This window comes from Mastomys coucha, unplaced genomic scaffold, assembly GCF_008632895.1.
Source record: "Mastomys coucha isolate ucsf_1 unplaced genomic scaffold, UCSF_Mcou_1 pScaffold14, whole genome shotgun sequence".
Taxonomy (NCBI): domain Eukaryota; kingdom Metazoa; phylum Chordata; class Mammalia; order Rodentia; family Muridae; genus Mastomys; species Mastomys coucha.
This window is the reverse complement of record NW_022196896.1, coordinates 119,062,627-119,078,050: the sequence shown is the minus strand read 5'-3', so window position 1 is coordinate 119,078,050 and position 15,424 is coordinate 119,062,627. Positions and strand designations below refer to the sequence as shown.

The following is a 15,424-nucleotide window of genomic DNA, read 5'->3' as shown; positions in this document are numbered from 1 at the left end:
CACCACCCAGCACCACTCAGCACCTCCCAGGACCACCCAGGACCACCACCCAGCACCACCCAGGACCTCCCAGGACCACCCAGGACCACCACCCAGCACCATCCAGAACCACCCAGCTCCACCCAGCAGGCGGGCCGGGCGCTCACATTGCTGATGACCGCGAGGTGAGTGAGGCCGGCTAGGATGTGGAACCAGATGCCGATGTCTTGGGCGCGCTCCGCCACCGGGCGCCGATACTCACACACGAACTTGCGCGCGTCCAGGCGGATCTCCACCCAGTTGTTGAGTAGGGCAAAAAGTGGCGCCAGCGGGCAGGCGGCCACGAAGATGGTGACAAATCCAAACTGCAGCACTGCAGAGCAGGAGTAGCCACTGGCTGAAGCCGGTAAACCTCTCAAACCACCCGTGGCGCGGGGTGGGGGGGTGGGGGTGAAAGAACACCCAGCTTGCCCACGAGGGCATTGGGCAGTTTTACCCCATTTCCTCCCCTCATGTTTTATTCAGCGCAAAGGCCACTGCCTGCCCCGCTGGGCTTGGGAGCTATGATGTGTCCTGCTCTGATCTTGGTGTTCCAGTACATCTGAAGTCAGGGACTCTTAACGGCAGGAAGGAAAGCAAAACCTGCTTTCGGCTTTAAAACTATTGCCCCTATTTATCCCCAGAATCTTCTATAAAATTGCTAGGGAATTCATTGTATAGGCCATGAGGATACATAATATCAACCTGCCCTATTTTTTTTTTTTTTTTTTTTTTTGTCCTCCACAGAATGATTCTGTAACAGTTACTGGTTATGTTTTGCTGCCAGGAAGCTTGGTCCTGTGTTCTGCTAAGACACTCCAAGTTATGACTGTGCCAGATCTCCCTCCTGTTAGTCAAACAAAACCCCACCCTCAAAACCATCTCACCCTTCAAGCCCTGGGTATGGGCCACCACTTGGCTGGCTGTTTCATATCTGAGGAAACCACTGGAGAAAATCCATTCTCCAGGCTAACTTGGCCTTGCCTCTGGACTTGGTTTCCCTAACGATGCACAGCCGCAGCCTCCAGTCCTCCCCAAACCTTCCCAACCCACCTTGGCTCTGTTGCCACCCCATCTCTTCTCTGGATATCTGCAGGCCTATCTCACACCCCACACACATCCCCAGTGGCACATTGCATTTCAGGGTAGGCCAGGGCCAGAGAGAGTAGCTGCCATGGCGGAACTCACCCATTTCAAGGTATTCGTGAAACAGCCCCTCACAAGGCAGCAACTCGTAGTCGGCCTCCCAAGGTGCTGGGTGGGTCCCCGAGCCAGCCTTCTTCCCCCTGGAGAACTTCTGCCAGCACCCTTTCAGCTTTCTGCAGGAAGAAAGCTGGAAATGGTATGGCCACTCCCACATCCAGAGACCGTGCACCCTGCAAGCTCTTGTTCTCTGGGACCAGGTTGGACAGGGAAAGGGGCTGGAGTTGTTGCAGGTGAGAATCCTCCAAGGCCCTGGGCCGCCTCTCTGTGGGACATGATACAGTTGCTCTTCTGGTTCCCTGTTCTGTCTTCAAAAAAGTCAACCCAGCTCCCTGGGACCTTTAGGGGATGGAACCAAACCAAAGCTAGGAAGGAGCTAGTGAGGGTGGCAGCTGAGTCCCCAGAAAACAGAGTCCATAGGGCCAGATGTGTTAGCTTCATTGTATCAGGGCCACAGAGCTGAGATGACTACATCACACCTGGGAGGCATGTGTCAGTCCTGTGTGTATGCGGTTTAGATAGAGGTCCTGAGATATCATGCACGGATCGAGTGTGTCCGTTATCAGATTGTATGGCGGCACGGGTATCTGTTGGCTTCCTCACGCTCTCTGCACCTGCTAGACATCTGCTACACCCTTTACTTCCTGGGCTCACTGACTGTCAGAGAAGTCAGGAGGCATCTAGAGAGGGACTGCTCTGGTTGCCGTGTCAGGGCCAATGCTGCCTTTGAGGATGGTAGTGGGCATCTGGGTTGGTATAGCCTCTAGGCAGGAGACTGTCCCCTGGTAGGCCCTTTGGAGGACTCCAGCCTACAAGAGGGGGTGGAGCACAGTTCCAGCTAGTGGGACAGGGATGGGGAGCAGGTTTCCATCAGGAGAATCTAAAACAGGTCTATAATCTAACAGGTCATGAATCTATAGGTCAAGCCTGAAGACCAAGCCCCTCTCTTGCTTATCCATCTCATACTGGTAGGGAACACATGCTGGCCTGTGTGGCCTCCCCTCCCTGAACAGTCCAGGCAGGGGCAGTGCTGGTGACAGGCTCTCCAACACCCCAGACACAGCAACAAATGAGAGAAGCTGTTGTGGAGCTCTGCAGTATGATAGAAGTCTGGAGGTTTAACACATCCTGCCTCCTCTTTACTCTCTGAGCACTCTGAGGAAACCCTGGTCCCTAGAAGCTGTCAGGGCAGGGTGGGTTGACTCACGGGACAAGAACCTCCTGCACGTTATTGATGATCTGCTTGCCCACCATGATGACCAAGAGCTCCTGCGCCAGCTCACTGAGGCAGCCTCCAGCTGGACACTGCAGTAACACAAGTCCTGGTTAGCTGAGGGCCGGAGGGGGGGCCAGGGACACACTCACATAACCTTCTCTTTGCCCCAAAGGTGGCTTCTCTGCCCCCACCTCTTCACAGGACATGCCTGGAGTACTGTGAGGACTGCAGAGATCAGCACTTTCCATGTCTCTTCACTTATGTATGGGAACAACCACTGGGTAGCTGTAGACTGTAGCCACAGGCTCCAGGAAAGACCCAAGATGTGGGGTCAGTCAAGAGCCAGGGAGTTTCTGGGTATACATGCCATTCGGGAAGCTCAGCCACATTGTGGGATATCATCCTCACCAGGTAGAAAACCTTAGCCGGGCAGTGGAGGCACATGCCTTTAATCCCAGCACTTGGGAGGCAAAGGCAGGCGGATTTCTGAGTTCAAGGCCAGGCTGGTCTACAGAATGAGTTCTGTAGCCAGGGCTATACAGAGAAGAAACCCTGTCTTGAAAAAAAAAAGAAAGGAAGAAAGAAGGAAGGAAAGAAAGAGAAGAAAGAAAGAAAAGAAAGAAAGAAAAGAAAAGGAAAGGAAAACCTTGAGAATCTAGCCTGTGGTGAGGAGTTTGGTCCAGCTATTCTCAAACCCAGAGTCCTGAGTAATTCAACACAAGAGCAAGTAGTCACCCTTTTCTCACCTAAGCAGTCTCCATTGGGTATCTCACCACGAGCTAAGACCTGCCTAATATGGCAGCCCCACAGCCACTGTCATGCTCCCGAGGAAATGGCCAGGTTGCAGTATTCCCTGGCTCTGCATCACACGCGCACACACACACACAGAGTTCCTTCCCCTCCATGTAAGGTGGACAGCTTCCCTTCGGGAGCTGAGCCATCTTGCAGGAAGATGAGGTAATGGCCCAGGCTCTGGGAAGATTGCTGCTCTCCCTCCTCCTCTAGAGAGGGGTCCTTCAGACCTGATGCTCAGTGATGGCTGCTAGACCCCATGTTCCCCAAGTTCAGTTCCATAACTAACAGCTCCAGATGTGCCCACCACAGTCCCTGTACCTCTGACTAGTCCTGCTTAGCCCTCCCTCAGCAAGGCCAGAAGGGTAGAGACAATTCTTGGGGGGGGGGGTCTGGGCAACATAGGGTTCACTCCTTACTCCTTCTTTGTATTTATGCCTTGGTGTCTTTAAAGCTCTGTCACCTCCTGGGGAACCCACATGCCATCTTCTGCACAAGCCCTCCTGAGGCACATCTGAGAAACCAGGCTCTCCCAATTCCTGGGTCCCAAGGACCAGCAGAGCACACTGGGCTTAGTGGAAGAGAGCAGCCACAGGAGGACCCCAGACAATGAGGCTGTGGGGCACTGTACTGGCAGGTTTTGTGTGCCAAAATGTGCCAAATGGACACAGGCTGGAGTTATCACAGAGAAGGGAGCTTCAGTTGGGGAAGTGCCTCCATGAGATCCAGCTGTGGGGCATTTTCTCAATGAGTGATCAAGGGGGTAGAGCCCCTTGTGGGTGGTGCCATCCCTGGGCTGGAAGTCTTGGGTTCTATAAGAGAGCAGGCTGAGCAAGCCAGGGGAAGCAAGCCAGTAAGGAACATCCCTCCATGGCCTCTGCATCAGCTCCTGCTTCCTGACCTGCTTGAGTTCCAGTCCTGGCTTCCTTTGGTGATCAACAGCAATGTGGAAGTAAGCTAAATAAACCCTTTCCTGCCCAACTTGCTTCATGGTCATGATGTTTGTGCAGGAATAGAAACCCTGACTAATACAGGCACTGACCTCGGTGTCCTCACAGACAGTAGGGACCTTGGCAGGGATACGGCTCATGGGGGGCGTCCTAAGGGCTCAGATGCCTCCTGATTGTGCAATGGGTTAAAGGAGAGAAGGGCTAGATCCTCATGGTGTGAGCATTCTCTAGACAGTAGCTCTGACTCAGGACCTGGGGCCAGTGAGGTCAAAAGTGCTGGAGTCCTGGAAAGCAGCTGTAGGTTTTGTCACTGGCTTGGACAATGGTGAAAGGTGGGCGGAGAAAAATGGCAGCAAAGTAAGGCCTGGGTATGGAGGTAGCCCAGCCCCCATTTTCTGTCTGGAAGTGCCCCCAGTACACTCACCTCTTCATTTCGAACGCCAAACAAGGTGTGGTAGTTGCCCGGGTATCCCACAAACCTGCCGGGAGCCAAGGTGTGAGGATGTGAAGAAATGGGTTCTGGTTGTCCCCTCCCCCTTTTCCACCCCTGAGGCCTGGCCTGGGGCAGACTTGACCCTTGTCCCCTCTGAGCCCAGTGGGAGTCATTCATTCTCAGTGCTTTCGCCCTGGCCACCCAATGCTGAGCACACCAGGCAGGTGTAGGGTGAAGCAGAGCTGCCTGGGAGAGGTGACGTGTTAGGAGGGTGACCACCTACCTGCCCTTGAAGAAGGCAATGTACACAGGCGAGGCATAGAAGTTCACAAACTGGAAGATGAACACCTTGAGGGTGAAGGCATCCTCAAACGCGGTCTGCGTCCGGTGCATCTCTGCGCATTTGGGACTTTCACTCAGTCCCTGGGGATGTTGGCCAGTGTACAAGGCACTGCCCCCTTTCCTGTGAGACCACCACCTCCCCACCACCCAGGGTGAGGAGGAAGCCATGTGGTCCAGATATTTTAAAGAAATTCATTAAAGGAGAGGATCAACATAGAGCAGTCCGAATCATTGAATTTCAAAATTATCCTCAAGCATGTTGATCAGAGTGGTGGTAAAGTCCTGTCTGCTTGACGAGCTTGGAAGATGTCAGGCATATTAATAAAGCACAAGCACTGGTCTGTCCATGAGGGTGTTTCTAGAAAGTAGCTCATGAGGACACTGGCCTTATCAATGGATCAATCTCTCGATGGGTTAATCATATGCTGATAATAATACTGGCAGTTGATGAGAGCTGGGGCCTACCTAGAGAAACAGGTGTCCTTGGGGCTGTGTCTCCCCCGACCCTTTTCCATATTCCCCTCCTTCCTTCCTGAGCACCCCACCCTCCCTGCCATGATGTACTGACACCTCTGAAACTGATCGGGAATAAATAATCCCACCCTTAAGTCATTTTTGTCTGGTATTTTGATCACAGTTATGGCAAAAGAAGTAACCAGTACAGTTACAAATATCTGGAATCATGGACAAAAAAAAAAAACAACAAACAAAACAAAACTAAAACCAAACATTTACATTATCATTTAAATAGTATATACAGGGCCAGTAAGATGGTTCAACGAATAAAGGTGCTTGCTGCCAAGCCTGATGACCTGAGTTCCATCCCCAGAGCTCACGTGGAAGGACAGCACCGACCCTCACAAATTGTCCTCGGGCTTCCACACATGTGCCATAGCGCACTAGCCATGACACGTGAGCACGCACACACATACATTAAATAATCTTTTTAGGGTATGTACAGATGAGTCAGGGAATTGGAGGGACGTCCGGGGACAAAGTTACTTCCTGGTCAAGGCTCAGTAAGGACGGAACTACAGTGTGAAAAATTGCCAAGACCAATGTGGAAGCATAAAAGGTCAATTTGCGGAAAAGGGGACCCGAAGCCCCGCAAGTGTGGGGACACATACACCAGCTCCTCTGCTTATTCACCCCTACTCCACCTGAGAGGTCCGAGTCTTTGCTCCAGAGAGTCTCGTCTCTCCCTGAGGGCTGCACAAGCTTGAGGGACCTGATGAGGAAGGTTGGAGGAGCAGGGCCCCCTGGCTGAGCCCCCTTCCTCTGCCTAAGGCCCTGACAGTACCATTTGGAGCAGCTCTCTGAGGAGGAAGACCCAGAAAACCTCTTAGGAATAGAAGTCTGAATCGGTCAGTTGACATTTGCATCTGCTTCGGTCAGTGCTTACCCCATCTTGTTAGGACCTGGGCCAGGACCACATAGGCCTTGGAGAGGATCAGGATGACGACGAGGTTCACTACGGACCCTGTGAGGCTGGCAATCCGCGAAGCCTGATAGAGAACAGGCCATCAGAGCAGGCATAGGACAGGTGGGGTGGGAGGGCCAGAGGAACATGCAGCAGAGACTCACCCAGGCCGAGAGGAAGGCGTTGTTTGACTTGGACACAATGATAGCCATGACGGCCCGGTACAGGATGACCGATACAAGGCACATAATCACCACAGCCACCTGCAGGACCAAAGAGGTCCTGAGCCCCCTGCTGTGGCCTCAGCACCCACAGCCTCTGGGCCCATGGCACACAAGTTCCTTTCCCAGGGTCTCCTATCCGCAGCCTGCCTGTGTCCCATGGGTCCTCCAGAGATGGGTAGTGTTGGAGAACTCTGTCCCTGTCCCATTCACCTCCTTATAGCCCTGAATTGGGACCCATGGTACCTGGAAAGGGTTGGGTACTTTTAAGCAATCTTTGGCTAGAAGGTACCAAAGGGATTAGTGGGCCCCGGGTTCATTTTTTTAAGTTGGTTCCCTTGTTTAATGGGTGCCCTGTGCCACACATGGGGAAGCTCTTCCAGAACCCCTCATTGTACATATATATGCGCACCCCATTATGAGAGCCCACAGCTTGTCTCTGGGCTCAGTGCCTTTCTGGAGGGTCTTTGGAGCTGCAGAGTGGAACAACCCTTGTGGCTCAGGAAGACAGAGGCAGAGGAGGGAGGCAGGGTGGCAGGACTCCCATACCATCATCAAGAGCACCACAGAACCAGCCAGCATGCGGCGTACACGGTTCTTCTCAGGAAAGTAGGGCTCATCTGCCCCCGTGATGGGGTTCAGGGCTGTCATGGGGGCCATTGCAGCGAACTGGGGCCGAGGCCTCTCCTGAAAGGGAGCCATGTCAACAGGGCGGGACCCTTGCCAGAAGCCACCCAGCCCAGCTCACTTACCTCAATGTCTTCGTAGTCGGAGCAGTCCCAGCGGTAGGCCAAAGTGGCATTTTTCCGTTTCCAGTACTCCAGAAGCAGCACCGCCCACAGTGCCATGAACAAACTGAAGAAGACGGTGCCGCCATGGTCAAAGAGCCGCCCAGCCTAGAGGGGAAAGGGACTCCAGGTCTTCTTCCCAAGGACTGATGGTCCTTTCACAGGCTAGGTCTCTGGACCTGGAGTATTTTTCTAGGCAGGCTCACCACAGTGCAGATCCACGGGAAAGGGAGACTACCCAGCAGCCACAGTAACTAGTTTCAGTCTCGGGAATGTCTTTTTTCTTTTTCTTTTTTTCTTTTTGGTTAAGAATACTGTCAAAGGGATTGGAGAGGTGGCTCAGCGGTTAAGAGCACTGACTGCTCTTCTAGAGTTCCTGAGTTCAATTCCCAGCAACTACATGGTGGCTCACAACCAACTGTAATGGGATCCGATGCCCTCTTCTGGTGTGTCTGAAGACAGCTACAATGTACTCATATACATAAAGTAATAATAAATAACTCTCAAAAAAGAAAAAAGAATACCATCAAACTTGCTATGCCACTAAAGATGACCTCAAACTTCTTCTTCTTCTTCTTTTTTTTTTTTTTTTTTTTTTTTTTTTTTTTGGTTTTTCGAGACAGGGTTTCTATACATAGCCCTGGTTGCTGTAGACTAGGCTGGCCTTGAACTCAGAAATCCCACTGCTTCTGCCTCCCAAGTGCTGGGATTAAAGGCGTACGCCACCACTGCCCGGCTGACCTCAAACTCCTGATCCTCCTCCCAGCTCCAAAACTCTGGGATCTCAGGTGCACACTATCATCTTTGTTCATGTGGTACAGGGGGTCAAACCCAGGGTCTCACCAATGCTAAGCAAGAACTCAGTCTCATTCAGCTCGGCTCCCCTTGTGCCTGACTTGGGTTTGTCTGACCGGAGCACATTGAGAGGAGACTTTAATTTCTCAGAGTCAGTAGAACTGGGCAACGCTGGGCACAAGGTGGACAGGAAGTTTGGAGGCTTGGTGGGGAAGGGGTCGGGTTGTGACTCTCAAAAGATGCGTCTCTGGCACCCTTGATGTGATTTTTTGGGGTGTATGCGAGGGGTTTTGAGACAGGGTTTCTTTGGGTAGCCCTGGCTGTCCTGAAACTTGCTCTGTAGACCAGATGGTCTGAAACACAGAGCTCTGCCTCTCAAATGCTGGGGTTAAAGGCGTGTGTCACCACCACCCCATTAAGAAACCCTGTCTTGAAAATCTAAAATAGAAAAGAAGAAGGAATAGGATAAGGAGGAATGAACGAGGACAGGGAGGGAGGGAGAGAGGGAGAGGGAGAGAAGGAGAGAGGGAGAGAGAGAAAGGCTGAAAGACTGAGCATGAGGCTGCGACAAGCCAGGATGAAGCCTCTTCCAGGGCCTCTGCTTCAATTCCTGCCTCCAGGTTCCTGTCCTTACTTCCTGTCCTGGCTGGTTTTGTGTGTCAACTTGACACAAGCTGAAGTTGCCACAGAGAAAGGAGTCTCCCTTGAGGAAATGCCTCCATGAGATCCAGCTGTAAGGCATTTCTCAATTACTGATCAAGGGGGTAGGGCCCCTTGTGGGTGGTGCCATCCCTGGGCTGGAAGTCTTGGGTTCTATAAGAAAGCAAGCTGAGCAAGCCAAGGGAAGCAAGCCAGTAAGGAACATCCCTCCATGGCCTCTGCATCAGCTCCTGCTTCCTGACCTGCTTGAGTTCCAGTCCTGACTTCCTTTGGTGACGAACAGCAGTGTGGAAGTGTAAACTGAATAAACTCTTTCCTCCCCAGTTTGTTCTTGGTCATGATGTTTGTGCAGAACTAGAAACCCTGACTAAGACACTTCCCTTCACGTTGGGCTGTGATCAGAACATGGTCTTTTATGATAATAGAAGGCAAACTAACAGCCATATGGCTAACAGCAGCATGAGTGACTCCGGGACACTCTTGTCAGTCATTTGTGAGTCATACACCGCACCGAACCTGAATGCCAGGTTAGGGGACAGCAGCTGACAGAGCTCTCTGAGGGTTCTGCCTTCACGGGGTCTGGACTACAGGATCTGCCAGCCCTCACCACCCTGACCCCCAACTCTCCGTCCATACCTGGGCCAGGGTGCAGGCACTGGAGAGCAGCCAAAAAGAACAGTCGGGGCACAGCGGGCACATGTTGAAGCTATCCGAGCTGTGGCACAGCTCCTGCCTGTGGGGTGTGCATGCGGTTCCAGGGGCTGTGCCCATTTCCTCCCCCTTCACACCACCACTGCTCTTCCAGCCCTAGAACTTTTGGCTATTGTTTTATTTATTTATTTATTTATTTATTTATTTATTTATTTATTTAGAGGCAGGATTTCACGTATTCCAGGCTGGTCTTGAACATGCTATGTAGTTGAGGAATTCTTTTAATTTCTGAGTCTCCTATATCCATCTCCTAAGTGTTGGGATTGTGGGTGTGCACCCCCACATCTGACTTATGAGGTGCCGGGGACCAAAGCCAAGGCCTCATGCATGCTAGACAAGCACCCTGTCAATTGAGCTACCTCTCCAGTCCCACCAAGCACTTCTTTTAAAAGCAGTTGCTTCTGAATATATACAACAATAGCAATGAAAGAGAATTCTTTAGACTTTCAGTTGCACAATAAAGTAAAACACAAAGCCAGTCACTTATAGGAAATGCTTACTGCCATTCTAAGGACAAAAGGTGAGTGCAGTACCAGCCTGGGGCACCTCTGTCCACCTGGGTCAGCCCGGGGCACCTCTGTCCACCTGGGTCAGCCCGGGGCACCTCTGTCCACCTGGGTCAGCCCGGGGCACCTCTGCCCAGTCTGCCTTGTAGTCATAACTTCAGGAGAACAGGCTGCACTTACCACACACCTCCACCCCAGCTCTACACAGGGCCTGGTGCTTGGGAATCCCATAGCTGGGCACCCTCATGAGGAACAGGAAGGCTTAAGAGCTGAAGAGAGGCCACTCACGTTGGTATGTCTGAGAACACCAGGAAACAGCCTACCAGGAAGACCACTGTGCCCATGACTGCAGCAGGCAGGAGCCAACCAGTGTAAAACCCTGAAAGGGGACACACGAGTCCAGCTGTTAGAAACTGGGTGTCCTGGGGAACGAATTTGCTTCCTGGAGCTCAGGCTTAGCCCAGTGGGTACTAGAACATCTGGAAGGATACTGAGAGACTCAATGGTCTCCCCTGGCTACTGCCCTCTCACCATGGACTCTCTCACCATGCTGGCTAAGTACCAGTGTCCCTCTGACTCCATCCCACTGGGCCTTCCATGTCCTGATATTATCCCCTACTACTTGCTCCACCTCCAACTAACTGCTCACTGACATCTTTCTGAGAGACACAGGGTTCATTGCAGTTCAAGCTCCAGAGAAGGTGTGGGTCAGTCTAGATCCTCCCTCATCCCATAACCCACCTGAGCATCATCTCAATGGACCACACCCAGGTCCCTTGAGGTACCTACATCCATCAAATACACATCTACTTGCTTCCTGTAGGGTCAGCCCAGACCCCAGCCTCGTGTCCTGGTCCCTCCCTATTAACCCTGTGAGGCCAGGAAGACACCTATAAAATGTTCTCTGTCTGGAGCCTAGATGAAGTGTCCTCCTTCCCAACCCCTCCCTGAAGTCCTCCAACATGGCCATACTGGACAGCAGGAAAGGCAAAACCCAGGATGGGGAAGAAAGGTCAGAAGGCAGACCCGAGGGAGGGCAGCTAGTCTCTGAAGGTGCCACCTGACTGAGAAGAGCAGAAAATGGTTTGGGGCAGACCCCTCCCTCCATAGGAATGTCTTTTTCCCTAGGGGTAGGAATTCCTGAGGGAGCTTCCCAAAAGGAACTGTGGAAGCTAGCTGGGGTCACAAGGAACCCCGACAAACTAAGGGGCTCTCAGTGCAGTGCTTAGTGTCTGTTGTATTATCAGGGGACTAAGGCCTGGCAGTAGAACTATCCCAGAGGGCAGATTGTTACTAACACAAGGACCAAGCATCGAGACAAGACTCACCAAGCCAGGCGAAGTAGAGAGCCACCTTCTCCCCGAAGTACCTTCGCACGTGGTCCAATGGCTGGTACTTGTTCCACTTGCCCCAACGAGCCCAGTGCTGGAATAAGACTTGGCGCTGGGTGAGACCCAGGACCTGTAAACTCTCTGGGACTACAGAGAATGGACCCTGGGAATAAGAGGACATTGGTCTGGGCTTCTCCATTGGGCTTCTCTGCCTGCTAGTCCTCCCACAGAACGCACTTCTAGGTATGGGAACTTCAGTGGTGACCTAGACCCACAACTTCACCCTCCAGTGCAGGCAAATGGCATGGACCCTAGCAGATGATGCTCTAAGGAGAATCATAAAGGGATGAATCAAGAAGAATCTGGAGGGAAATATAGGTTGAGCTCTCTTGATTCCTGGGACTGCTGAGTGTTCAGGTCAGGGGATGAATCTGAAAGCCAGGACAGTAGCTGGGATGCAGGTTGACCAACAGCTCTGTGAGGTCTTTCAGGCCTGGCACGGATGCTGCGTGGTTCCTAAGCTATGAGCCTCTCCCCATGCATCCCAGCTCAGCTGGCAGGAAGAGTGATGCCACTCCCAGATGTATGTATATGTGCGTGTATGTGGTATGTATGCATATATGTGTGTGTGTGTGTCATATGAGTGGTATGTCTGTCTGTCTGTCTGTGTTATGTGTGGTATATATGACTGTGTGTGCACATACTCGTATGCATGTATGGTATGTATATATGTATGTATTTATGTATGACTGTGTGTTATGTGTGTGGTATGTATGTGTGTGTGTCATGTGTGTGGTATGTATGTATGTCTGTGTGTGTCTGTGTGTAGTATGCATGTCTGTGTTTGTGTGCGTGTGTGATGTGTGTGGTATGTATGTATGTATGTATGTGTGTGTCTGTGTGTAGTATGCATGTCTGTATGTGTCCGTGTGTGGTATGTATGTGTGTGTGTGTGTGTGTGTATGTATGTCTGTGTGTGTTGGTGGGTACCTGACTTTTCTACACTTACTTCATTTATCTACATGATATCAAACAGGACTGTCCGCAGGACCTCATGTGCCCACATGACTCAAGCAAGACCTTTTGAAAGTACACTGCAGGCCTCTCCTGTGTGGTAGAAGCTGCAGAAAAGCTAGGGCATGAGTGATATCCTGACCTACATGTGGGCTGCATCAAAGGTAACAGTATGGCTGTCAGGGCTGCTGCAGGCAGCCGGTGTGGAAAATGTCTCTCTGCCACTGCTCCAGACTTTCCAGCCTCTGGGTCGGAAGAAGGGTACCAGAAACCTTCCTATCTTCCCTCATGAGAGATGCTGCCTGAGGAGCCCAGCCTTGGTACCTGGAGTGGGGCCTGGTACATTTGCTGGGAACCCCTAGCAAGGGTAGGAGGACCAAGTTGACCCTCCAGCCTCTAGCACTGACTACTTCACATTCCAAAGCTAGGCCTCCGACATTTCTGACCCCAAGGTAGCAGTCACAGAGGGCAAGAGCCCTTTGCTTCCTGTAAGGAAGAGAGACAATCGTACTGGGGGAACTCACTGTCCACCCTGGTTCAACCTCCGGCCCCGAGACTCACGTCGTGCAGAGGGAAGGCTGCACTGAAAACACCTTCTGCCAGCAGCTGATCAATCCCAAATAGGCCTTTCTTCTCATGGCCATATGGAGTCTTGGCCAGGATCTCAAAGAGCTGTGGGGTAGATTGGGGGTAGACCCATCACTCGACATGTGATGGCATAGGAGAAAGACCCACCCGGGTGCTGAAACCTTGGACAACTGCTTCTGGCCCCCAGTGACAGAGAATGATATTGATGGAGTGTCCCCGAGGTCTTGAAACCCAGGTCCCGTGTCCCAGCCACACATTCCTGAGCACACTGGGAGGGATAACAGTCCGCCACTCTTCCATCTTAGTATCTCAGAAGCTTTAGTAAGAGTCACATGGCTTTAGGGTCCGGCCTAGGTTGGAACCTGGGCTCGGTCATGCCCTGGTTTGCATGGACCTCTGTTCTAGTCAGACCAGCTCTGTTAGGATACCTGTCTGGGTTGGGAAACCTCTGGCTTTGGAGGCCCCTGGAAGCAGTGTCCTTTGTGGTCCTAAGTGGTGGTTCAGGCCTGTCTAGACCCTTTCTGGCCACATGCTGTTGGAGCAGACTCCCCTGTGCGGTGCTTCTCAACCTTCCTAATACTGCAACCTTTCAGGCAGTCCCTCATGTTGCGGGGACGCCCAGCCCATACAATTATTTTCATTGCTACTTTATAACTGTAGTTTTGCTACTGTTATGAATCATGATGTAAACATCTGTGGCTTCTGATGGTCTTAGGTGACCTCCGTGAAAGGGTCATTCGACTCCCAAGGGGGTCGTGACCTGCAGGTTGAGAGCCACTGCCCTAAAGCCTCAGATCTGCCCCTGTAGCCTGGGTTTAACAGATTGGCTTATATATATATATAGAGAGACCTCTTCCTTGTCTGGCAAGCCAACAGGATCACCTCACCTGAGCCTGATACCTTGGCTGTCTGCCTCAGAAGTGCATCAACATGTGTTGTTCTGGGCCCAGGATTATGGAGGGGTAGTGCCTAGGGAGCTGGCTTTCACTTGGTCCAGTGTAGTCTGGACATGCCCTGCCCCCACTGTTCTCCATGCAGGCCATATCATTACTCTGTGCAGCAAGATCAGCGATGGCCCAGACAGTGGTGGCGCACACCTTTGATCCCAACACTTGGGAGGCAGAGGCAGGCGGATCTCTGAGTTGGAGGCCAGCCTGATCTACAGAGTGAGTTCCAGGACAGCCAGGGCTACACAGAGAAAACCTGTCTTGAAAAACTAAAAACCAAAACCAAAACAAAAACCCAAAAAAACAAAAAGCCCAAAACCAAACAGACAAAAGATTAGGGAGGGTCTCTAAGGTTTTGGCAGCTGGTTCCAGAAAGCTTTATGGTGGCCATGAATACCTCAGGGTTGGTGGCTGGGATACATCAGGCCTCTCTGAGCCTGGTCAGATTAGTGTCTGCGGCAGACACACTGCACTTACAATCTGGTGCCTCTTGGTGCTGGTGAAGAAGGTGTCTCGGTTGTCACTCCCGAGGAACCTGCAGAGGTGAGAAAAGTCGAGAGACTGGAGGGTATGTGGATTTCGCCGCACAGAAGTAAAGACACCAGAGGAGCAAACATGTCAGAGAAGAGCATGCACAGACAGAGAACCACAACCCAGAGGCCCAGGAGGACAACCGTGGTGCCAGACCACACTCAGTTCCTGTTTTGGCCTTTTCTTTCTTTAACAACAAACACTACCCACCACACACATAAGGCAGGGGAAAAGCAGGCAGTTCATACAGAGGACAAGGCCCTGAGCAGAGCCTTAGACTTACGAAGAAGTCCTGAGTGGCTGGGCAGTGGTGGCACATGCCTTTAATCCCAGCACTTGAGAGGCAGAGGCAGGTGGATTTCTGAGTTCGAGGTCAGCCTGGTCTACAGAGTGAGTTCTAGGACAGCCAGAGCTACACAGAGAAACCCTGTCTCGAAAAACCAAAAAAAAAAAGTCTTGAGTGGACCTGCTCTGAAGTGTACACACAAGAACTAACGGCTCAAGAGGAGGAGAAGCATACAAATTCTGGGTTCTTTGTTACTGGAGGTGACAAATGATTGAAGTTAGGCCTGAAGGCTGTTTCTGGTCACATACTTGCTCTGTTCAGGAACGGGTGTGAGGAGGCCCCTGGAGTCAGTGAGGGAGGGCTGTCCATGCACATCTTGTCTTCCTCACCAGTCAGGGAAGGTATAATGAGGGAGTCACTGACCCAGGATACAGGATCAGAGCAAGAAATGAACCACCATGGTCGGAGTGTGTCTCAGGAGAGTTTCTGTGCTGTGAAGTATCGAAGTAGCAGAACCTTTAAAAGTGGGGGCAAGCCAGGCATGGTGCCACACCCCTTTAATCCCAGCACTCGGGAGGCAGAGGCAGGATCTTTGTGGGTTTAAGGCCAGCCTGGTCTACATAGAGAGTTCTAGGATAGCCAGCGCTACATAGCAAAAATCTAACTCAAAAA

General features: G+C 51.8%; 1 protein-coding gene and 1 long non-coding RNA gene across 3 annotated transcripts in view; one reads left to right on the top strand and one right to left on the bottom strand.

The window, feature by feature from the left end:
• Ano7 (anoctamin 7) overlaps nt 1–15,424 on the bottom strand; it is a 31,083-nt gene that overhangs the window by 3,052 nt on the left and 12,607 nt on the right. For both annotated transcript variants that reach the window (XM_031368491.1, XM_031368492.1), the window contains exons 7-20: nt 14,413–14,470; nt 12,962–13,072; nt 11,384–11,549; nt 10,344–10,434; nt 9,475–9,571; nt 7,348–7,491; nt 7,145–7,282; nt 6,539–6,637; nt 6,357–6,459; nt 4,896–5,007; nt 4,604–4,658; nt 2,429–2,526; nt 1,207–1,337; nt 147–352 (exon numbers count right to left, since the gene is read on the bottom strand). In XM_031368491.1, the coding sequence (XP_031224351.1) occupies nt 147–352; nt 1,207–1,337; nt 2,429–2,526; nt 4,604–4,658; nt 4,896–5,007; nt 6,357–6,459; nt 6,539–6,637; nt 7,145–7,282; nt 7,348–7,491; nt 9,475–9,571; nt 10,344–10,434; nt 11,384–11,549; nt 12,962–13,072; nt 14,413–14,470 (1,609 nt within the window). The remainder of the gene's footprint in view (nt 1–146; nt 353–1,206; nt 1,338–2,428; nt 2,527–4,603; nt 4,659–4,895; nt 5,008–6,356; nt 6,460–6,538; nt 6,638–7,144; nt 7,283–7,347; nt 7,492–9,474; nt 9,572–10,343; nt 10,435–11,383; nt 11,550–12,961; nt 13,073–14,412; nt 14,471–15,424) is intronic.
• On the top strand, nt 26–996 carry LOC116088801. The gene is made up of 2 exons (XR_004118020.1): nt 26–385; nt 766–996. It is a non-coding gene; the product is annotated as an uncharacterized LOC116088801 (long non-coding RNA).